Here is a 24,531-nt window from a genome sequence, read left to right as displayed (position 1 = left end):
TTCTAATGTTACCACTATCCCTCGAAAAGGTGGAAATAAAATTAATGTTACACATGGCATTGGAAGTAGACAGAATATCTTTCTGTGTATCAGAAGAGCCCACTACTGATGGAATATCCACTATTAAACCATTCACATTGCTCGACATTATCACCCGAGGCGCTGTCCTCTGTTCGTTTTTAACTTTTCCTTTGATAGTTTACTATTTTATCAGTAAAACGGGTGTAGGAAATTCTTACTATGATTTCACATATCATTCCAGCCCATTTCTACAGTTCATCTCTCTGTAATATATGGATGCTATTACGCTCAAGAGTTGAGGTCCTGCGAGACCACCCTTCATATTTTGTAATCTACTTTATTCATGTTTGTGTTGTTTCCTTCAATAAATGTGGATTAAACATAAACACCCAAAATTGATATCAAAGTAATTACATTAAATATTAAAAGAATTATGCCATTACCATAAAGCTGCTTTATTGTATCCAGTGTCCCAAAAGAAATGGTTGCATATCAAACAATATTCTTTTACAGCTTGACTCCATTGTCAATTCTGTTCTATAACTTACTGGGGCAGATTTATCAAGCTGTTTGAAAGTCACAATATTTCTAGTTGCCCATGGCACCGAATCACAGCTCAGCTTTCATTTTACCAGTGATCATGAATATTTTAAAGGGGTTCTGTGATTGGTTGCTGTGGGCAACTAGAAATATTCTGACCTTCAGACAGCTTGATAAATCTGCCCCACTATGTTCCATGAAAGCCAGCACCTCTATGACTACCATATCATCCTCAACCAAATGATGGTCCAAGCTTTCTCAACATAAGACAATCATTATCCCCAACAAAACTCTGGACTTAGACTTATGATCCATGGGTGGCAGGGTGGACAGATTTAGGCTTAGCAGACCCACTAAATGGGTACGTAGACATACACAACAGAAGCAAGCAGCTTCCACTGGATGTTTTGCATTTCATTTGTTCTATTTTATTTGTTCAATTCACAGAGTATTTTCTTTTATTCTACTGTTTGATGGTGTGAGAGTATTGTACCTTGTCTTGATATCTTTTTAAAATACAGCAAAAGAAAATCTGAAATTAAACCAGTGACAGGTTGTGATTTACCCTCCCTAGCCTTGATAATATGCACGTTACATATGCATATTAACTTATCACAGTCTGCACTCCTACGCATTAGGCTGCATATACGGCCCCCATACACTTCTATGGGCTCACGGCCCTGTACGGGAGCGGTATGGTGCAGAACACGTGCGACACCGTACCGCTCCTTAGTCCGGGAAAAGATAGGACATGTCTTCTTCTTTTCCCGTGATACGGCGTCGTGCGCTGTATCTTCCTATGGAGTGTTGGGTGGGGTGAGCAGCGCTCATACCCTGCTCCTCTCCGCAGCACCGATGTATGCCCGCCGTACTACTGTTGAATTGATTGCATTTTGGTTCAATCTGCACTGTCTTTTCTCTTGGGCATGATGATATATACATCACTCTCTTGGTGGTTCCTAGCCCTGGGGGCGCCCTGTATAGACAGCGCGTTCTCATCGGGCCCAAAGACCAGCCGGTCTGCTCGTGGTATAACTTGACCCCAATAGGCTCGTCTCTGTCGTCAATGACAGTGACCGACCCTAAACCGTAGCGACCCTATTGGCTGCTGTACGTATTGTTTTTGTTCCGCATGCATTTTGTTCCCCCCCCCGGAGTGGGCAGACAGCGGTTCCTCTGCTGGGAAGCTTCTTCCTACATCCGATTAGGCCAGATAGTTGATGGCGCATCCATTCCTACGTTGGAGTCTTTGAAGACCTCACATCCAGCTCTCCAACCCTTGGAACAAAGTATCTGATACCTACCACCAGGTCACTGGTAAGAGAGTCACCCCATCCACCCAAATTGCTCTACTGTCGATTATACCAGGAACTATCTCCACTGTCAAGAAAGGCCTCCTTCGACACTTCCTGACTGCAGCTCACGCGGTTATTCCAAGACATTGGAAGAACCCGCAATCACCCACGACAGTCGAATGGATCCAGGAACTTGGGTATATACGGAGAATGGAGGAGTTGGTAGCCAGCGACTTCCCAGACCCAGGGAAGACCAACACTGCATAGGCCCCTTGGGAAGTTTTCATAAACACCCCGGAATTCCAGGACCTGCTCCTGTCATAGAGTGCTCCTCTGCCGCTCCTGACCGTGAATGCGTAGTCTTACGTGCTCCCTTTCCCTCCCCACCCCTTTCTAAATGTTTGTTTCCTTGCTTTGTCTATTCTTTTTTAATTTGTCAAACAATAATAACCTTGTTGATCGGGGTGGCACATGGGGGCTCTATACGTAACATCTTATGGTATGACCCTTCTCCCCATGTTTCAGCGAACATATGATCTATGATGCTCCTGATCCTGCGCGATCAGTCATGTACTGCCATCTCCTACTTGTATTGTTCCATTTGTTTTCTTTCTAATAAATTTTGATTATACATAATAACTCATACTTCAGTGTACAGATCTGTGGGTGGTGTCATTTTTTGAGACTTTTGATGATGTTTTCAATGCTACCATTTAAAGGACTGTACAGCCTTTTGATCACTTTTTAGCAAATGTTTTATGTTTTTCAAAATGGCAAAAAAGCGTCATTTTCCACTGAGGTTAAAAACCGTTTTTATAGTTTGATAAAAGCAGAAAAAAATGTTGTTCCGCTCACCCTTCAGTAGCCATGTATCAGGTGCGGATGCACGGACAAAATGTGCCGAGTACGATACAAGACAAAAGGAGCAAGGAATCCTGCCTGGTTGCAGGATTCCCTGCTCCTTTTGTAATATATTTTGATAGATCGGACATAAAACATGTTAATGATTTTTACTGTTTATTTATATTTATACAAGTTCTACGGAAAGGGGGGTGATTAAAAAAATCTACAAAATTCTAATTAAATTGTTTGTTTTACTTTTTTTCCTTACTATTTTTCAGACCCCCTAGGGTACTTTCACCCCATGTTGTCTGATTGATCCTAACATATACTGCCATACTAGAGTATGGGGATCTACCACATCATTTATTACAATGTGAAAATCGCAAATTGTGATGAATATGTTAAAATGAGACAGCCTAGGCTCAGCCCTCTACATACAGAGGCAGCAGACAGAGGCAGTGATGTCACCCCTGTTACCCCTCCCCTCTCCTCCCCCTGCTCATGTCTGTGTGTAATGTATAGTAAAGCTATGTGTGCTGTATCTGCTGACATTCTGCATCCTTCTAATACACAGAGACACAGACATCAGCTACACAAGTACCTGACATGTTCTGCTATAACATGGCTGCCTGGAACTGTTGTATCTCTCCTGTACACACACACAGGCAGCAGGGGGTGTGGCCGCCAGCAAGCACATGGAGCAGCCATCACACCATTATACAGGCTGTCAGTCAAGCACTGGGGGTGTGGCTGTGCCGCCCACTCATGAATAAGCTGGACAGCTTGAATATGCTAATGACTCATTGGGCATTTCACAGGTCATTTGCATACAGCTTTAATACCTCATTGCTTAGGTTTACAGGCATGTAGTGGGACAATGAAGGGATAGAGGCAATGCTTTCTAATGGCAGTTTATGAAAATATATTTAGATTAAGCGGTTATTTTGCACGACGGGTTCTCTTTAAAGGGGTATTCTCGCAAAGACAAGATTCTTAAATGTACTCGGGATAACAAAATAACACATTCTCTAATTCACTGTTATTAACAAAAATACAGCATTTCACAGATATAATTCTAACCCGTCTCCATCAGTCCTGTTGTAAACTCTCCATCGGCCTTGCATTCCAAGAGGAGCTCACACACACAGACTTCCTTCTGGGACATAGCAGCGTGAGGAGAGTAAATCTACAAGCTATAGGTAGATAAGGTCTTTATCCAGGGGAGGGAGTCATATAACAGAGCTGGCAGTCTATGTTAAGGCTCAGATAGCAGAACTGAGAATGCCATTACGTGTTATGTGCATCTTAAGGATCTCATCTCTTATCTCTCATCTCTGATCTATCTCATTCTATGTGTCAGATACTATGTTCAGAAGCTAAATATAAACATATATAAACCTGGACCCTGATAATCTAATCACATTGTCAGCACACAGTGGGGCAGATTTATCAAGCTGTTTGAGAGTCAGAATATTTCTAGTTGCCCATGACATCACAGCTCCCCTTTATAATATTCATGAGCACTGGTAAAATGAAAGCTGAGCTGTGATTGGTTGCCATGGGCAGCTAGAAATATTCTGACTTTCAGACAGCTTGATAAATCTGCCGCAGTATCTCATTCTAGTAGAGGGATCATAAAGTGTCTGCTTAGAGAGTCCCCGACTCTGAAATTTTACACTGACCAGCCTAGGGAGTGATAGGAGCTAAAACTGAGTTTTTACTAAGGGGTTTTAGTATGGAGTTTTAGTAAGGGGTTAAAAATTATCTTTATTGCTTAAACATGACTAGGTGATTGAAATTTGAGATTTTTTTTCATGGGCAAACCCTTTAATACAATCGATTGAATATAACATCCTGCAAGGTACACCTGCCACATGTGCAGGCCTTTTTTAAGTTTGCCAATGAACACCTGAATGATTCTGTGATTGATTACGAGAAGGTGCTGTGGTGAAATGAGACAAAAATTGAGATCTCTGGCATTTAACGAACTTGTCGTGTTGTCAAGCATGCAGGTGAAAACATTATGTTTTGGGGGTGTTTCTCTGCTAAAGGCAAAGGACTACTTCATCACATCAATGCGAGAATGGATGGAGCAATGTACCATAAAATTCTGAGTGACAACCTCCTTCCTTCTGCCAAGGACAATAAAAATAGGTGTTCCAGCAAAATATTCAGGTCATGGAGTGGCCTAGCCAGTCTCCAGACCTTGATCCCATAGAAATATTATGGAGGGAGCTGAAGCACCAAGTTGCCACGCAACAGCCTTGAAGTCTTAATGATATTGTCAGGCGGCAGGAAGATGTCGGCTTTGAGGTGCCGTGTACCTATATAAAAACAGGTGCACTGGTGGGACGGCAGTGCAGGACACCAGAAGCATCAAAGGAAGTAAGGGTTATTGTTTTGTCCAGCCCCGCCACCACCACAAATTTTTATCTTATCTTGGACAACCCCTTTAATTTTTGGACTGGAATTTTTTTGAATTGTGATAATTAAAACTTACAGTGCAGGTTATTGCAGGCATGGAGACATTACAGACACAGGTATGAAAAAAATTTGCTTAGCATGTGCATCCTATAATGTACCCATACATCCAAATGTGAGAAAGGGTTAAATGAGGATTCACCTTTCCATTAACATACCATGTACAGTAGGGGTCCCCAAACTTTTTACATAGGGGGCCGTTCACTGTCCCTCTCAGACTGTTGGAGGGCCGGACTGAAGTTTAAAATAAAAAAAAAATATAAGAAATTCCTTGAAAACACAGCGCTAGCTGTACATGTGACAGCATCCGTAATACCCCTTTGTGAACTATTTTATCTATTGGCCCAATTAATGAATCAATTGGGTCAATTAATTATTAAATATGCTGCTCCCCCCCATTAATTACTAGACTGCCCCTCATAATTAATTATATCCTATGCTGCCTCTCATAATTAATTATTTCCTATGCTGCCCCTCATAATTAATTCTTTCCTATACCCCCACCAATAATTATATCCTATGCTGCCCCTCATAATTAATTATATCTTATGCTGCCCCTTATGAGAGGCAGCATAGGAAATAATTAATTATGAGAGGCAGCATAGGAAATAATTAATTATGAGAGGCAGCATAGGAAATAATTAATTATGAGAGGCAGCATAGGAAATAATTAATTATGAGGAGCAGCATAGGAAATAATTATGAGGAGCAGCATAGGAAATAATTAATTATGAGGAGCAGAATAGGAAATAATTAATTATGAGGAGCAGAATAGGAAATAATTTATTACAATTAATTATTCACTATGCTGCCCCTCATAATTAATTATTCCCTATACTGCCCCTCCATTATTATTATCTCTAATGGCCCCATAATTCATTACTTTGTATATTGGGGTCGCCACACTCTTTCTACTGCTGTTTTTTTTTTTTTTTTTAATTTGGAAAAACCTGTACTTACCTCTGGCTCTTCTTTCTTCTGCCTGCGGCCGGGCAGAAAGGGGTGCGAGGCCGCGTGATGACGTAATCACGCGGCCGCGCATCCAAGTTCAAGGAGCGATGTGTGCCGGGGTTGTCTTCCGGCCACATCGCTCCAGCTATAGTGCTCGAGCGGCCGTTTCCGGCGCATCGGGCACTATACAGTGACGGGCAGGAGCTTCCTGTCCGGACGGACGGAGGCCCCTGCCCTACCGCCGAAGCCCGCGGCCTAATCATTGACACTATTGTCAATGCCAGCGCCGAGCCCCGGATTTATCATTTCGGGGCACCCGGGCGCTGGATGGGGGCCGGATAGAAACGGTCCGCGGGCCGCATGTGGCCCGCGGGCCGTAGTTTGGGAACCCCTGATGTACAGCATTTAAATATGAATTGTACTTGAAATGTCAACTTACCCAGGTGTCCCAAAACAGATTCCTTTCCTCTTCGTGCTCTGTCCTTTTTCTCAAGACAAATAGTTTTTTTTCCTCTTTTCTTTTTAAAATCTGTCAGAAAAAAGAGTTCAGTTTAGAAAATAATATGCACTTGACAGTAACTATATACAGTGCTGTGAAAATTAATTGGGACAAAGCATTTTATAAATTAAAATCATAAGTCGGTTAACATTCAGTGATTCAAACGAGCTTTGTTTTAACTTCTTTGAACGTTGTGAGCTTACAACCTCTACTAACAAAATGTGGTTTGACTTGTTTTATTCAGAAAATAACAGCTAGCTGCCCCCTCGGCTTCAGTTGAGAGCTTGTTTCTGTGTGGAGTGATTTAGGGTACTTATCTCAGTGTGATTCGTGCCAGTAATAATGGATGCTACTCCACGGAAGAAGTCTAGAATTATTACTCTTAATGAACATACAAGTCTCACTGTAAGAGAAATCGCTTACACCGTTGGTATTGGAAAATCTACCGTTTCAAGAAAAATTTGCACATACTATCTCCAAAACGAAAAAAGAAATGTGTAAGAAAAAGGAAAACGACACCAAGAACTGATAAAACACTTATCAAAAATTGTCAAATGAATTCAAGTAAAACAAGTAAAGACCTCCAAAGAGACTTGTTCACTGCAGGTATAGATATTAGCGATTCAACTGTACAGTAAAAAAGCTAATTCTGATATCTTCAATGAAGGAAAAATGACTTGCATGGGCAAAAAATATAAATCTTGGACAACTAGACAGTGGAAGAATGTAGTTTCAGTGATAAAACACATATTTTTGTTCAAGGGTAAAAGCAAGTGTTGTTAGAAGAAGAAAAAATGAACCATTGTGAGGTGATCATATTCAACAAACTGTAAAACACCCTCAAAAACAGATGTTTTGGGGCTTTTTTTTTTTTACAGCTGATGGTGCTGGGAGTTTATTTCCTGTAGACGGTATGATGAACTAAACCAAATACATAGACATTTTAACCCCTTAACGCCGAAGCCACTTTTCACCTTCCTGACATGGCCCATTTTTTCTAATCTGCCCTGTGTGACTATAAGTGGTTATAACTTTAAAACGCTTTAACATAGCCAAGTGATTTTAAAATTGTTTTCTCGTGACACATTGTACTTCATGTTAGTTGAAAAAGTTTGGTGGTATGTTTTGCATTTATTAGAAAATCAGATATTTGGTGAAAATTTGGAAAAATTCTTGATTTTCGAACTTCAAAATGTGGAAGTTTTATGCATACTCTTATTTTTGTAGGATGTTATGGGCCTTTGAACGTTACGTGCGATTTTTCACATTTTCATAAAAAACGCTAAATCCTGCTATTGAGGGACCTGCTCAGGTTTCAAATCACTTTGAGAGGCCTAAATAAAAGTAAAAACCCATAAATTACCCCATTATAGAAACTACACCCCTCAATGTATGTAAAACAACTTTTATGAAGTTTGTTAACCCTTTAATTGTTTTACAGGGGTTAAAACAAAATCGGATACAATTTTGAAAGTACATTTTTTTTGGCTAAATTAATGTGTTTTTCAAAAAATGTACAAATTCTCAGTGGATAAAATACCAAAAAGCTCCACAAAATTTTCTACCCAATCCCTCCAGCGTATAACAATACCCGATATGTGGTGGTAACCTGCTGTATGGAGACACGCCAGGGCATCGAAGGGAAGCTGCGCCATTCAGAGCAGATTATGCATTGTCACTTTTTATTGGCTATACAATTTTTATTTTTTTGGCAATTTGGACAAATAAAGGCTTATTTTTTGCAACATGAGATGCACTTTACAAATACTTCATTTTAGTGGGTCATTAGCTTATTGATAAAATTTTATTAACTCTTGAATGTATGGGTGAAAAGTAAATTGTCAATTTCGGTTTCCTTTCATTTTGTATTTTTCGGGGGTCATATACTATATTATTATCTTTATTCTATAGGTCACTACGATTACGGTGATACCTCATTTATATAGTTTTTCATTTATTTTTACAATTTTACTGGAAAAAACTAATATAGAGGAAATCTCATTTGTTTTTGCATCGCCATCTTTTCGGAGACGTAACTTTAATATTTTTTGGTTGACAGAGCTAGTTTAGGGCTTATTTTTTACGTGTTGGGTTGTCATTTCAATTGATACCATTTAGGCGCACATAACTTTTTTTGATCACTTTTGAAAACATTTTTGTGAAGAGATTTTATGAAAAATTGACATTTTTGGCGAGTTTTTCGGGTTTTGTTTTTACAGCGTTCACCGAACGGGTCCAATAATGTTTCTGAGTTATTGTACGGATTGTTACGGACACGACAATACCAAATATGTGGGGTTTTTTGGCGATTTTGTGTTTTTTTCACTTTATTTATTGCATGTGTATAGGGAATGTTTGTGTTTAGGGGACTTTAACTTTAATTAATTCTTTTTATTAAAAAATGTTTTTATTAAATGCTTTTAACTCTTTTTTATCACTTTTACAGGTAAGCTTGAACAAGCGATCCACTGTGTAATGTAACACACTGAGAATGCTGCGCAAGGAGGAACGCGCAGCCTCGGGCACTTGCAATCCCAGGGCTGTAATCGGAGCCATGCCCCCCTCCCCGGTAAGCGGCGGGGGGGGGGGGGGGGGGTCCGATTCACTTTTAATTAACTTTAAATGCCTCTAACACGCCGCAACGTGTTAGAGGTCTAACGCGTTAGAGGCAGGTGTCCAGCTGTAATATATAGCCGACACCCAAACGCACCTCCCGCCATGCAGTACTATTACGTCAAATGTTGGGAAGGGGTTAAAACGTTTTATTGTGCCAGTCATGCGTAAATTTGAACATTCCTACAAGATTTGGCTCCATTCCACAATTCCAAGTGTGTGAAGAAATTCTGGAAGAAAATAAAGTAAAACTGCCGGACTGGCCTAGCAATGCACTAGACTTGAATCGTAAAGAAAATTTCTGGAGCATTGTGAAGAGATGTCTTGGCAAAATGGACTGTACAACCAAAGAACACATGATAAACGGTGCCATACAAGTGTGGTTCCATGAGGAAGAATTTATGCACATCCTGGGACTTCAACTCTCTCTGTGCCGTATGCTTTCAGCTTCCTCCGCATCATCATTCTGCCTCTGTCGTTGCTGTGTGCAGCTGAGGACATTAGATGTGCAACATCCCCCACCGGGGCCTAGCCTTTTCTTGGGGCCTGGAGTCAGCTGGAGCCCGCAGTACCTGAGTGGCTGGCGGTTGCGGCCTAGGTGCGCTAGTGTCACGGTGCTTGGTATGGGGAACCGGAGGGCTGTCCTACAGCCTGGCAGGTCTCCAGCAGGGTGGTGTTGGCAAGAAATGATGAGGGAGAGGCTGCTATAGCGGATCTCCCTGGGGCAACCCTTTGGTGTCTAGAGTATAAGTCTCTGTGTAGTGGACAGGGTGCCTGTGATGATGGCAGCCGTAGTAGCAGGGACCAGACGGAGGCAGAGGTTGAACAAAAACAATTTACAGTTCTTTATTGGAACCGACAGGAACTGCAGCAACGTGCCTTTAACAGAGTTGTGGAGTGCTGAGATGCAGTTGGAGGGAGCCACAGGATGTAGAGTGCCAGCCTGGATGCAGAGGGCAGGCAGGGAGGTAGCTGTGTCCTAAAAGGATGCTTCAGCTTGTCCTGGGTTGCTTCAGGTATCACCCATAAAGGTAGGGTGATACCCCTTTCCTCACTATACTAGCTATTAGTTCCACTCTTCAGGCAGGTGCTAGGCTCTTCCTGCTCTGGTCTGGTATGCTAGCTGCACAGAGTCTGTACTGGAGTAACTCCAGTCTGCTTCTGCAGACTCCTAGGTCTGACTGCTCTCTACTCTCTTCTGAGAGAACTCTGACTTCTAGAAGTTTCCTGACAGGGTCTTGTTACTCCCCTGGTCAGGTGGTGGCTACCCCTCCAATTACATCTCAGCTTACATCTCAGCTCACAGAGACAAAGTATAACACCTGTGATTGGCTGACACATATGACATCACATAAAACAGTTAACTCCTGCCTTACCAGGACTATAAGGACTATGTAGTGTGATGTAGTGACATGCTGTGGGGCTGACTAGACCCTACACAGGCTGCAAGCTACATGGTGGGACGTATTCGCAAACACAACTCTGCCTTGCATCGGCGAGGGTGTTGCAGATGCAATGTGATAGGGTTATTGCGCCTGCTGGCTTCAGAGCTGCACATACTAGCGGCAGAGGAAGAAGAAGGACTTCTGAAGGGGAATGGATAAAGGTAAGTAAATGGGTTGTTTTGTTCAATAAACAGCAACAGGAGAAAATGGTTAAAATCTCCAGGGCAGGAGAAGAGGGGCCACAATTTTAAGAGCAAGAGGAGAGGGACCATTATATGAAGAGAATGAAAGAAAGGGACCACAATGTGAGGGGGAGCAAAGGAAGGACCAAAATGTGAAGAAGATGAGGTGGACCACAATATGAGGGGAAGGAGAAGGGCCACAATATCAGGGAGAAAAGGAAGAGTTGGCCACAATGAAAGGATGTAAGGAGATGGTGGGCCTCAATGAAAGGAGGAGAGGGACCACAATGTGAGAAGGACGCGGCCACAATGCGAGGAGTGAAGTAACAACAATGTGAGAATAAGTGAAGCTAAAATGTTAGCATAAGAAGACGTGCCGCAATGTTGAGGGAAGAGGAGCGGGGCCACAATGTGAGAATGAGAGCGATCACAATGTAAGGACTTGGAGAGGGGTCACAATGTGGTCCCTGTCCAGATTAAACTACATTATGGGAAACCCTGCTATTGCAACCCAGGAACAAAACGTACATAGTATCATAGTACATAAGGCTTGAAAAAGATGAAAATCCATCAAGTCCAACCTTTAAGAATCAAACAAATGTTTTCCCCAATAATGTGATATTTTTGCTCTCCAGGAAGGCTTCTCTTGAACATGATCAAAGAGTCCGCCGTAACACTCTTCTGTGGCATACAGTTCCATAGTTTCACTAGAACCGCCTCTACTCTAGGCGTAGAGGGTGCACCCTTGTCCTAGCCACAGGCCTAGGTATAAAAAGATCTTTGGAGAGAGATCCTTGTGCTGCCCATTTAGGTATTTGCAAATCGTAATGAGGTCTCCCCACAGCCCTCTTTTTACTAAACAGAATAAGTAATCTGTCATTGTTTTTGTGAAAAAGAACCTGTTCTTAAGGAATCTTCAAATATTAAAAATAATGGTCTGTTTATCAAAGTACATAATTCCATTTGGGCCTGGTGATTTGTCAATTTCAGTGGTTTTGAGGTGGCGCCGCACTTCTTCCTAGGTTGAACTGTTAACTTTCAGAAGAGAATTTACATTATCTCTCATCAAGTCTTCCACCATGGGATCTTGCTGGGTAAAGACAGTTGAGAAGGTGACATTTAATAGATTGTCTCTTTTCTCTCTCCCTCCATCTGACCCCCAAGTTATTCCTCAGAGGACTCACACTCTCTGTTTTTAGTTTTTTTGTCATTTATATACATAATTAAGAATTATTTTTACTTTCCTTGGACATATTTCTTTCAGTCTCTATTTTGCTGCCTTTATCTGTTTTGTACAATTCTATAATCCTGTAACACCTCATCGCTACCTTCTTGTTTTAGCAACTTAATCACCTTATCTTTCTTGTTTTTTGCCTGCCTTACAGTACTACTTAACTACATTGGCTTTTTCTTGTTTATCTTTTCTCCAAGTGTTTTTTACAGGACCTGTTTAGAATGTTTGTGAAAATGTCCCATTTTTCTTTGTTTTTGAGAACATAGTCCCAGTTTATGCCTCTAAAGTCCTCCCATAGCCACTCTACTAACCATCTTAATAAAGCATACTATAAAATCAATGATATTGTGGTCACTGTTACCCAGGTTCCCCGCAACCTGTAATTTTGAAATTCTGTCAAGTCTGTTAGGATAAGGTCCAAGAGTTATCCATTCCATCCATTAGAATTATCAGCAGTTCTTTTGCTGCCTACAGTATATTTGGAGCCTTGTAACAAACCCCCAGGAATATATATATATTTTTTTTTTCCTCCCTTTATTTCCACCTGCAGGAACTCCACACTTTCATTTTTCTCAATGATGTCTTCTCGCAGAATAAAAAACACCCTCCCTCTTTTTAATTTATATGATCATTTCCAAAAAGACAATAACCATCTATACTACAGTCTCTGGTATGGTGAATATGGAACAATTTTCCCTGCTCTGTGTTAGAGGCAGGCCTGACACATCTGTTTTTTATGAGATTAGTATATATCGGTTCTTACTACATTTGCTGCATCTACATGATAGTGTCCTGACTTTTTTAGGCCTACATCACTGAGCACAACATCCGTGTGCAGTGGGATGCTCTTAAGTCATATTTGCGTGGCTGCCTACCAATAAGAGATCTACCAAAAGTGTCTTTGTTCAGGGAATTAGAGCTAGCCTACTTATGTGACTCCTTAGAGAAGCTTAATGTTGAGGACGCCACTGATGCTAACAGAGAAACATAGCTACAGACAGAATAACTGTATGCATTAGTACAAGTGGTGAATTCCAATAGTAAACTGTGTTTTTTGTTTGTTTGTTTTTTTACAAACAAATGGCACTTGACCTGAGCAACCAGTTTACCAAACTGATTGCACATATATTTAAGCAACATGTATCCCTAGCCTCTGAAACCATTCCCCTACTGGGGAAATCTTAAAACTACAAGAAGATAAAGTGACTTATTTTACTCATTTCTACACAAATGGCATTGTGTAGATGCATTATATCACAAGGCATTTATGATTCATACAATGCCTTTGACTCCATTGAATTGTCCTTTTTACTTGCCTGTCTGCAGCAATTCGGATTTGGCCCCCATTTCAGGAGATGCGTTAGTATACAAATCCGAGCAGCTGCTACTCATCAAGGATACCCCTTATTGTTCTCCCTGCAATAGAAGCATTGGCCATATGATTACGCCAACATTCAGGCTACGATGGTATCTCCTTTGAGAGAAAGATAGAACAGGATTGATTGTTATGCAGATGACAGTGCTTTTCCTGTCTTGCCTAAATGTATAATTACCCTTAGCTATTAACCTGTTCAATAAGGACCAGAGAATCCGGTAGGCCCCAGCACTTACTGGTCATGTAAGTGTCAGTAACAGTCCACTCAGGGATTAGGCCTTGTAAGGCATTTGGCCTTAGTTGACAGTGCTTGGGCGCTGAAGGACGCTGCTTCCGCCAGCACTAGGTCACAGTATACTCAAGCACAATACTTTGCCCTGAGTTTCCCAGAACAGTTGCTCACAATTATGTGATCCATCTGAAACGGCATCAGAGCACGGGCTAATGGCATTATGCCATACTCGAGTATACATTGAGCCGGCATGTCCACCAGCATTGGAATGCTGGACAGACAGGGCTGTGGGTGAATGATGAGGTGAGTGTTGGGGGCCCTGTGATGTTAATGGCAGCTGTGGGGGAGGTAGACCCTGAGCGGGAAACAGGATTAAGGAAGGGAGGGGAGGAAAGGGGTGCATGCCAAGTTTGGGAACAAGCATATGATATAGCGTGCTCACAACAATCTTCTATGTTCGGGAGATTGTTCAAAAAATGCATTGCCGGGTTTTGTAGAACCTTACATAGGTCCCATGTATGGAAGAAGTGAAGTCTTCCATGTGCATAAGGCCATTTACTTTTGTCACCCATATTGTCATTGTTGGTGGTGAGGCTTGCCTCCACAAAAGTGGGATACAGGATCTTGCAGCGACAGTAAGAAAGCGCAATAAGGAGAGCTTATATCTTAGTGTCCACATGTCACAGTGGTGGAGAAGAAGAAGGGAACGTTACAATCTGATTCATTCTCCACACAATGAAGAAATGACATGTCCCAATTCCTACCAGAAGGGGGAAAGTGTTGTGCAGGTCCAAAACACATGTAAAAATGATCCTTCTGTATCTCCACATCTCCAACACATGGCTGCAACTTGTGGGGATATGGTGTGTAGCCTGGTGGGCACCATATAACATCTTGCTAGCAGTTTATATTCTGCATCTGCATAGTTGCTCCATGACAAAGTTCAAAGGTCTTTTGTTTTCCAGAGTCAAGGAAATATTCAGCTTCTATTCCCTATGGGTAAGGTGCAAGGGACCTTAAGAAGAGTATGTCAAGGATGATGTGTGCCTGAGGCTACCCGTGTTGGAACATAGGCCCTCAAAAGCTGTTTTCTCTTTGGTGTACTGTGTACATGGGGGCAGCGACAAGCTTATAATCGAGTATATATGGTATATTGGAAAATTGTAAAACTTTTCATTACACAAATAATATCAATTACTTGCTAGAATTTGCATAAATAGAATTTGCATAAATAGAATTGCTAGCACACATATAAGTGAACAACAAGAGATAACAAAAACACCTACAAAATTCCTTTGTATATAGCCTGCCAGCTGCATGTAGTATTTAGCCTGCCAGCCCCATGTAGTATATAGGGGGCTGGCAGGCTACATCTACAGGGGGCTGGCAGGCTATATACTACAGGGGACTGGCATGCTATATACTCCATGTAGTATATAGCCAGTGAGCCCTCTTGTCGTAAAATAAAAAAACAAAACACTGTACTCACTTTTTTGACAACCGCCGTAGGTCCTTTTCTTGCTTCAGATCCTTCAGTCTTTATCAGCTCCTATTTGGGTTGTTCTGCTCATCTTCGGGTCTTCGTGATCGGCCCGGCATAAAAAAATTACCTCAGCCGCTTGCCAACGTCATTGTTTGTGAGCCGCCGTCATCGAGAGGGGACCCTCAGAGGAGCTGAAGAGAAGTGGAAGGACCCAAAGAACCAGAAGAGGTACTGGAGCATCGTAAGCAAGAAGAGGATACACGGGGGATGTCAGAAAGGTGAGTACAGTGTTAATTTTTTTATAGACTTGAGTATAAGCCAAGCATATAACCCGAGGCTGTCTTGGTTTAAGCCATTGATTACAATGTGCGATTAGCACATTGTACTGAATGAGGAAAATCCCCATATTCTGTCATACTGTAGTATTCCCCACTCGGCTTATACTCGGGTATAAAAAAAAATAAACTGAGTACTCACCATTCCGACAGTTCGGGCAGCTCCTCTTCTATCGTGTTCATGCACAGTTGTGTGCCAGTCGGGCCATGCACATGGAGCTGTAGCGGACCTGGCGCCGGCCTGAAGAAGAGGTGCTGTCGCGAACATGAAAATAGAAGAGGAGCTGCCCGTGCCATCAGAATGGTGGGTACTGTGAGGGAATAGAATCCATTTTCTATTGTGTTCACATACCATGTCTTTTACCATACTTAATACCTTCCCCCGCATACACAGATCATTTTACACTCGTACATCCTGTTGAAGGCTATTGGAATGTGGACATGCTCAGTAGGTTCCTTTGTCCCAAGAACCTATAAAAACTGTCTGCTACCTAAATAAATTGGAATTCTCTCAAACATGTGAAGGTCTGAGTGATTCACCGAGCAGCTCGTACTATACAATAATTTAGACCCACACATCACAGAGATGGGGATATTTCTCTAACAAATTGGTTGCCGAAATCCGGGATGGGTTTGCATGACGCCTACCGGACAACTTAGGGATCATCCTTTCAGGACAGACTGACCATGCAGCTGCACAAACAGGTAAGAAGCTTTTTCTTACAAATTGCTCTGTCTCGCCTTGCTTGGATTGTCCCACATCTGGTGAGTTGCATGCCTACATTGCCCAGTCCAAAGAATCTTGTTAGTTTATTTGAAAACTCCATGTGATGTGTGGTAGTGTATATGGGTATTGTGTGAGTTTGAAAATGTGTGTTTGATAGCGCTTTGTTGTGATACTGTACTAAACTGGTTTTAAGAAAGTAACATCCTAGAATAGCCCCCTACCTAAAGAGTCAGCCTTGAAGAGCAGTTGGTGGATCGTAATTTGCTTGAGACAAAAAGGAGACTGAGTTTGGACAGTCAGAATTAATAAATTTATTTTGTGTGGCATATTTTGGAAATCTGCTTGAAGGAAGGGGACTACAGTCATTCCTTGACGGGTAAACGGTTTAGGAAAAAACATAAAAATAAAATAAAAGTGGTTAAAACTGCCCTAGGGAAGAGTGACTGCGAGTGTGTGTCGGCACTAGAGATATATAGAAAATTATGGGAAAAATTGCTAGGTAGGTGAGAGGCAATTCGGAGGAAAACCAGTAGTACAGAACGTGAAAGAGAGAGGGAAAAGAGGCTGTAAAAGGATGTCAGAGAATGTTGGAAAAGGACAAGCATATCAAAAGATGTTAGTTTGTATGTTAGTAAATGGAAAGGTTCTTAAAAGAACAAAGGCTGGTTGCATAATAATGATACAATGGAAATTGCAAGTGGATAGAAGAAAGTTACAGAGGAAGTGACCAGAGGAGGTTATAAAGAAACAGCCATAGTAAATTGTGTGTTGTATGAGTGTTATGACGATGACGGACAAAAACGTTGGACAGACAAAAGACAAAGACAACACTCAAGAAAAGTTCTACATCCACCATAAACTGGTGGATGAAATTCAGAGTGTATGGCAACAAAGACCCAGACTGGCGGGAGACATGTGCAGTGTGGCACCTAGACCCAACCCCCACACTGGAATATATCCGGTCATGACTAGATTAGAAAAAGTGCAGGTTCCAACAGGACAAAGATATAGTCTTCAGATGTTTCTCCTTTAGGGGGCATCTCAACTTGATATACTTTAGTAGACCAGTGGTATGGAGAATGATACATTGCCTAAAGATCTTTGGATTTGCACCCACAGTCCGCTCAGCTGTATTTAGCTGTATTTGGCTATTGTGGTAACTTTAGAAGACAACTAAGATATAGTACCCAGGGAATAAATATGGGAGACTTTGCCTTCTTATCTAGGAGTCACCTCTCAGAACTTCAAAGTCCAAAAACCCGGGTAGTAACATATTTGTTACAGATTTTGGTCTTCTGTGGGGAGAGCTCCTGGACGGTTGTGCAGTCCCAATTGGATTCCCTGAGCTGACCCTTGCCAGATACTGTAGATGTTCTATAAATTTATTCCATTATACAGTCCTGCAGATTATGGCAAAGATATAAATATGTGTTTTGCCTATATCATGTGTAGTGCTAACGGTATTTCATCAGAGTTACCAGATGTGAGGAAAGTCCAGCACACAATTGTGGACATTGTTCATTGCAGGCTTGGACCTGAGACACCTTGTGATGTATGTTTAATAAAATCAGAAATGTAGTGTAAAACTTTATAAATACACCTAAAGTTTGAAGGGTGTGGTCAAAAGTTTTTGCAATTTGTGTAGGATGATACAGTGAACTTAGATGTTACAATGGTGTGTTAGATTCCTTCTTTATTATCCTGGTATGCTGGGACACGTAGTACTACAGACACCACAGGGAGAAGGAGGGGGACAAGTGATGGAATGTTAAGAGAAGAAAGGAACAATGAGAATGTGTGTTCATTACTGAGGACTGATAACCCTGACTGCCCTAAGCAGATTTTGTAACGAAAATGGGAGAACAAAAAGGGACAACAAGGAGGACGGCGCCTCGCGTGATAACGTCGGGGTAGTAGAAATTAGGTAAGTATTGAATGTGCTCACCTGATAAGCACTTGTATAAGTGCAATAAGAAAGCCAGACAAATTGGCGGGGGGGGAAAAGGGTATCCACCCCTTATGCGGGTCTCCAATAATGGTTACTTAAGCAGCTACCACTCGCTCCACTGACCGGTATCCAGGGGAAACCGTAATTGTGTATAAATGGAAGAAGCAAAAGGGTTTTGGAGCTATGTGCGGGTGCGCTATTCACCAAATTAGGAGATAAAGGATATGAAATAAAGATGGTAGATTGAGATAAATATGTGTGTTTTTATTATTGATACAGCAGTAAAAAGAAATAACAGTAAAAAGAATCCAATGGTAATCCAGTGGATTCTTTTTACTGCTGTATCAATAATAAAAACACACATATTTATCTCAATCTACCATCTTTATTTCATATCCTTTATCTCCTAATTTGGTGAATAGCGCACCCGCACATAGCTCCAAAACCCTTTTGCTTCTTCCATTTATACTAAGCAGATTTTGGGTTTGATTCGCTGCAACTTCTGTAATTGTAATGGTTTAACCAGGAGTAAAACCTCCCCATGATCCCATACTATAAATCCTATTCAGCAGCTATGACTGAGATTATTATTAGGAGCTTTTTAGGCAGAATCTATAACACCCCTAGAAGCCTCCTACGTCACTAGCTCTAGTGATGCTGCTGCTCAGTAACACTGTCCCCCAGCATAAGTCCCCAGTATGTGCCCCCAGCATGACTGTATAGTTTTAAAATAATACAGCATTGATACATCGGCATTGGTCCCAAAACTGTGTTTTTCTGGAGTACATTGCTCATTTTCTATTGTTCTCATTTAAGTTTAAGCCAAGCACCTCAGGGGAGAGGAAACAGGCCGGAAGCTCTGCTGATCGTGTGTAACATGACAACCAGGACCCTTCTTGGTTTTGGATTCTACTGCTGCCTGTGTATATAAAGCTTCTGTAGTAGTTTTGGACTATCCTGATAGTATTTCACCTCTTCATGACTAGAAACCTTGGTTATAATGTGCCCTCTTTATGATGTATTACATTGAATCCAGCTCCACTACTTTCACTAGATTCAAAGGGGGGAGACATGAGGTAGACAGGTTGTATCTAAAATTTTGTATTAATATAATGATTAATGAACCAGTAACCTTTTAATATGTCAAAACTGAATATATCATTAATTAGCATTTTGAGTTTTTTGTAGATGGCTTTAGAAACCAGGAATGAGGTTAATTCTACATCAGATGTGCAGTGGTCACACAACATGAGGTAACAGAAGCAGAACCGCTCCTGACCTACCTGTCTGTACAGGAGGCGGAGGTGAGGGCACTGATGGAGGGGTGTAAAGTGGCAGAGGGGAAGAATGTGAGTCTTTTGGGATTCCTTATGATTCCTGACATGATCTAGTAAGTATATCAACAACTATGACACTTTGAAATAGCTGATAGAGGCCTTAGTGTTACAATAAAGGTCCACAGTAGAAGGTAAAACCTATAAAGCTATAACACATGAAGTGACCATACTGGTTACTAGAAAGCCTAGGGGAAAGGGCCTAGATCAGTACAGTCCGTGACCCTCGCCGGCCCAGTAGGGTTATCTATACTCCTGTCTTTATAGAAACCGGCTTCACAGGTGAGGAAGCAAGATTGGAGTAAAACTGGGACCCAATGGTTGGAGGGTGGACTATGGCAAAAAGCTGACAAGCAATGTCTGCCAATGGCCCTTTTCCCTATGATGGTTCAGTGCACCCACAGGGTGAGATACCAGTCTAAGACTCTATATGCTCCGTGGGGGATAAGTATTGAGTATCACTTAAATTCACTTTTGCTACTGTCCATTTACACAAGTATGTTTATATATGCATAGTACAATGTAGGGAGAGTAGTGAAAACCCTCATATATACACTCTGAAGCCGCTTTACCCCTTCCAGAGGTTGCAAATTGGCTACTTACCAAAGGTAAGTAGCTATGAACATGTGCTTGTGTGTGTGGACCTCTTTTCTGGGTAATCTGAACCCTATCCTGTAACTAAAGCAACTGTAAAGACCACAGCCAGGGATCGAGGAATACGTTAGTCCACTTATTCTAGAGACTAAAGTAAAAATCCCTATTGGGGCAGTAATATAGTTGACAAGAGCTCTAGGGATTAAAAGTCTTTTCACCTACTGAGGTTGTTTTTAGAATTGCCCCATGGATGAACATATATTTCCCTAAGGTTGTCCAGAGGTGTCATAGAGAATTGGTGGGATGTCCAAAACCTGCAGATAAATTTTTTCTTAGGTGCATAACCAAGTATCTGTTTCAGTTCCAGAACCTGATAAAGTAGCTAGAGCAGAGGACCTGCACCCAGGTGATGAGATGGTCCTGATGTGACTAACCTGAAGGGTCATCCCAAGTACCTCTGACACATCAACGTGTAGAAACTACAAGGAGACTGCGACAGCTGAAGAAGAAGAGCGCAGTACCCAGAGACTACAGAACATGAATCTGTGTATCTTGATGCTGCTCTTACCACTTGCAGCATCACTAAGAAAGATTGTGATCATAATATTTTTCATGGGCTATGCAAAAGAAAGCTGTGACAGTGTGTGCGCTGTATACTATGTCTAATAGTACTCAGGGGTTGGTAGGGTGACATGTATAAGGATATAGACCAATAGGATGTAGAGATTCCGCCCTTTACAATGGATTTACATGAATTGTGTTGTGATGTAATGTTCAGGATGCTCAGGAGGGAAGCAGGTGAAGAGGTTAGATAAGTCCTGGATGTGTGATTAGCACATGTCAATGTACCACCTGAGCAGTACCTGAAATTATTCACAAAAGGGAGGAATTGTGAGGGAATAGAATCCATTTTCTATTGTGTTCACATACCATGTGTTTTACCATACTTAATACCATCCCCCGTGTACACAGATCATTTTACACTCGTACATCCTGTTAAAGGCTATTGGAATGTGGACATGCTCAGTAGGTTCCTTTGTCCCAAGAACCTATAAAAACTGTCTGCTACCTAAATAAATTGGAATTCTCTCAAACATGTGAAGGTCTGAGTGATTCACCAAGCAGCTCGTACTATACAATAATTTGGACCGACACATCACAGAGATGGGGTTATTTCTCTAACAGTACGAGTTTATTTTTTTTTGCGGGCTGGTTATATACTACAGGGGGCTGGTGACTATATACTACAGGGGGCTGGCAGGCTATATACTACAGGAGGCTGGCAGGCTATATACTACAGGGGGCTGGCAGGCTATATACTACAGGGGGTCAGACAGGCTATATACTACAGGGGGTCAGACAGGCTATATACTACAGGGGGCTGGCAGGCTATATTCTACAGGGGGATGGCAGGCTATATTCTACAGGGGGCTGGAAGGCTGTATACTACAGGGGCTGGCTATATACTGGGGCTGTGACCAATGCATTTCCCACTCTCCAGTTTTTTGTGTTAAAATTAAGGGTCTCGGCTTATACTCGGGTCGGCATATACTCAAGTATACACGGTAAGTTTCATAGCCCATTGTTAATATATTTTAGAACATGTTTCAGTTCCAAATGCTAACAGTATCTCCTGAATACTTCCTTAACCCCTTCCTCTAATCTATAGTAGTATAGCCCTTTTAAGGCTAATCCTTTAGTTGCCAAAATCTTTTATCATTTTCAATGCCCATAAAATGCAAATTTACTAAAGAGGCGTGGAGTAGCCGGAGCTGTTGTTGAACTGTTTTCAAAGTATGAAATTTTCTGCTTTCCAGTCAGACCACCCAAATTACTTGATAACTAACATTTCCCTAATATAATGGCATGGTTTTCTTATGTGTTCCCTCATTTTTGTAGGATGATAGGAGGCTTAGAACTTTAGGCCTGATTTTTCATGTTTTCATGGGCATTGCCAATATTCATATTTTGGGGAACCTGCTAGGGTTTCAGGTGACTTTGAGAGACTTTCGGTAAAACCCCATGAATTAACCCATTATAGAAACTAAACCCCTCAACCTGCGTAAAACAACTTTTACTTTTATTCACCTGTGGCTACCAGGGACTGGATCATATTACCTGGTAAGTGCCGCTCCTGGTTACGTCTCTTGTTTTAAATGTGAAACTTTACCTGGCTCCCTGATAGGTGTTTCAGCCAAGTCACGGGGAGAAAAATTTCAAATCACAACTTCCATCTGTTCTGTAATATATTCATTCCTCTCTTTGTAGCTCCTGCCTCTCTCTCTCTCTCCCACATCATCTCTTTCATCCTCCCTCCCTCTGATGATGCGTGAGCTCACTGCTCACCCTCTCCCTCCGGCATCTCTTTGCAAGGAGAGCATGAAAGAGAGGATTTGGGAGGGAGGGGCAGGAGCCAGGAGTTATGAGGAGTGCAATGAAAATATTACAGAGCAGACGGAAGTAGTGATTTGAAATTTTCCTTCCCGGGACTTGGGAAGCATCTGGCAGGCAGCCAGGTAAAGTTTAACATGCTTTATTTCAAACACAATATAACAGAGACATTTTTTAAAAGCATACTGGGCATGTACTTGGACTATAACAACCTGTCACCTGACAAAAATAGCACTTTGGTGACAGGGTTAAACCTGGGTTACTTTCAGTGGTGTGCACTGTTCTGGTATGCATAATGACATCTGAAAAGTATTGCAAACAAATCTTTACTCCAAAGTCAAAAAGCATCCCTTACCTTCCTAAGCCCTGCTGAGGGTCCATGCAGTAGTACTGAGAATTACCCTTCCGTTTTGCAATCTAATGCTATACCAATGTGATCAAAATGTTTACCAAACCCTTTGATAAATTCCATGAGAAATTTAGCTTCAATAATAGGGTCACTTGTTTGGAGGTTTCCCTATTATGTTGCCTTAGGGGGCTCTGCAAATGTGTCAAGGCTTCTAAAAAGGCTTCCAATAAAATTTGCCCTCCAAACTATAATGGTACCAGTGCCATTCAGGACCCCTGAAGGGTACGCAAGGTCAATTAATTATTGTTTTTTAATGGACACTCCTTGACACACAGGTTCCAGGAGGCACCGGAAGTGAGTTAGAGCTGTCCACACAACCTCTGAAATGGCACAACACTAGCTCAAAACCATGAACTTCTGAAAGCCCTCTTCCACTAACCTTAGTGAAACAGAGACTTATCCATACAGTAGGATGGCACCAACTTCTCCTATAATACAAGCCCATTCTGTAACAGGGTTATATTGGGTCGAAAAGTCTACCCCAGGGCAGCATGTAGCATGTATATCCAAGACACGAATGTGGGGATTTGAAGATCAAGATAAAAGAACAACGCAGGTTAAAATTTTGATACATTTTATTTTTAATTGACTATAGGGCACACTGGACAAAACAGTACACAGAAAAGATGAACCATGGGCCAAAGGGGTTATTTGCCTATATAAAAGTAGACACAACCCATACACAACCCCTAGGTGGCTCTAGAGAACAAACCACCTTAGATCAGGTCCAGGACCTTGGATGAGTTCTAGCTTCTCAATGCAAAGTCATAGGATCTGGGATCTGGTCTCATCAAATACAGCTGAATTTCTGGATTCTGTTGAGACCAGACACCATCAACTTTCCATGCTCCCACTGAGAGTTCTGTTTATCTCAGTTTCCAGGGTTGTTAGAGCTCACTGCCCTGATCCCAGATATGTATTGGGCATTGAGCTATGATGGCCTGTAACTCCATAACAAACATATTAGTTATATGGTTTTATGACCCTTTGTGTAGTTTTGGAGGTAACTCCAGCTTGCCTTCCTGACTTAATTTAGCCCTTTAAAATAATGCTATAACAGGCAGGCTGGTCTGGCTGTATACTACTGGGGGCAGGCTGGGCTGGCTGTATACCACAGGGGGCAGGCTGGGCTGGCTATATACTACTGGGGGCAGGTTGGGTTGGCTATTTACTACAGGGGCAGGCTGGGCTGGCTGTATACTACAGGGGGCAGGCTGGCTGTATACTATATGGGGCTGGCTATATACTACTGGGGGCTTGCTGGCTACATACTGGGAGGGTCTGTGATCAATGCATTTCCCACCTTCGGCTTATACTCAAGTAAATGGGTTTTCCCAGTTTTTGGTGGTAAAATTAGGGGGGTCGGCTTATACTCGAGTAAATACGGTACACTAAAACACACTTAAAAACACTCAATGTGTGTGATATCTCTCCACTGACTACAAAAAAATAGTGTGAGCTCATATCAGCTGCCACCTAATAGTGCTATTTATAAACATGGACTGGTAAAGTGCAAGTAAATGTGCAAATATCAAGCAAAATACATCATCAAATAAGCCCTCAAGTAGTAGACACATCAAAAAATTATATGTAGCTTGG

The 24,531-nt window shown here is 41.7% G+C and overlaps 1 protein-coding gene across 5 annotated transcripts in view; it reads right to left on the bottom strand.

Moving 5' to 3' along the window:
- Positions 1–24,531, bottom strand: part of JADE2 (jade family PHD finger 2) — a 203,656-nt gene that overhangs the window by 12,543 nt on the left and 166,582 nt on the right. For all 5 annotated transcript variants that reach the window (XM_072145848.1, XM_072145851.1, XM_072145850.1 and 2 more), the window contains one exon: positions 6,571–6,660. In XM_072145848.1, the coding sequence (XP_072001949.1) occupies positions 6,571–6,660 (90 nt within the window). The remainder of the gene's footprint in view (positions 1–6,570; positions 6,661–24,531) is intronic.

The sequence above is a fragment of the Engystomops pustulosus genome, chromosome 4 (genome assembly GCF_040894005.1).
Source record: "Engystomops pustulosus chromosome 4, aEngPut4.maternal, whole genome shotgun sequence".
In the NCBI taxonomy this organism is placed as follows: domain Eukaryota; kingdom Metazoa; phylum Chordata; class Amphibia; order Anura; family Leptodactylidae; genus Engystomops; species Engystomops pustulosus.
This window is presented reverse-complemented; position numbering and strand designations above follow the sequence as displayed.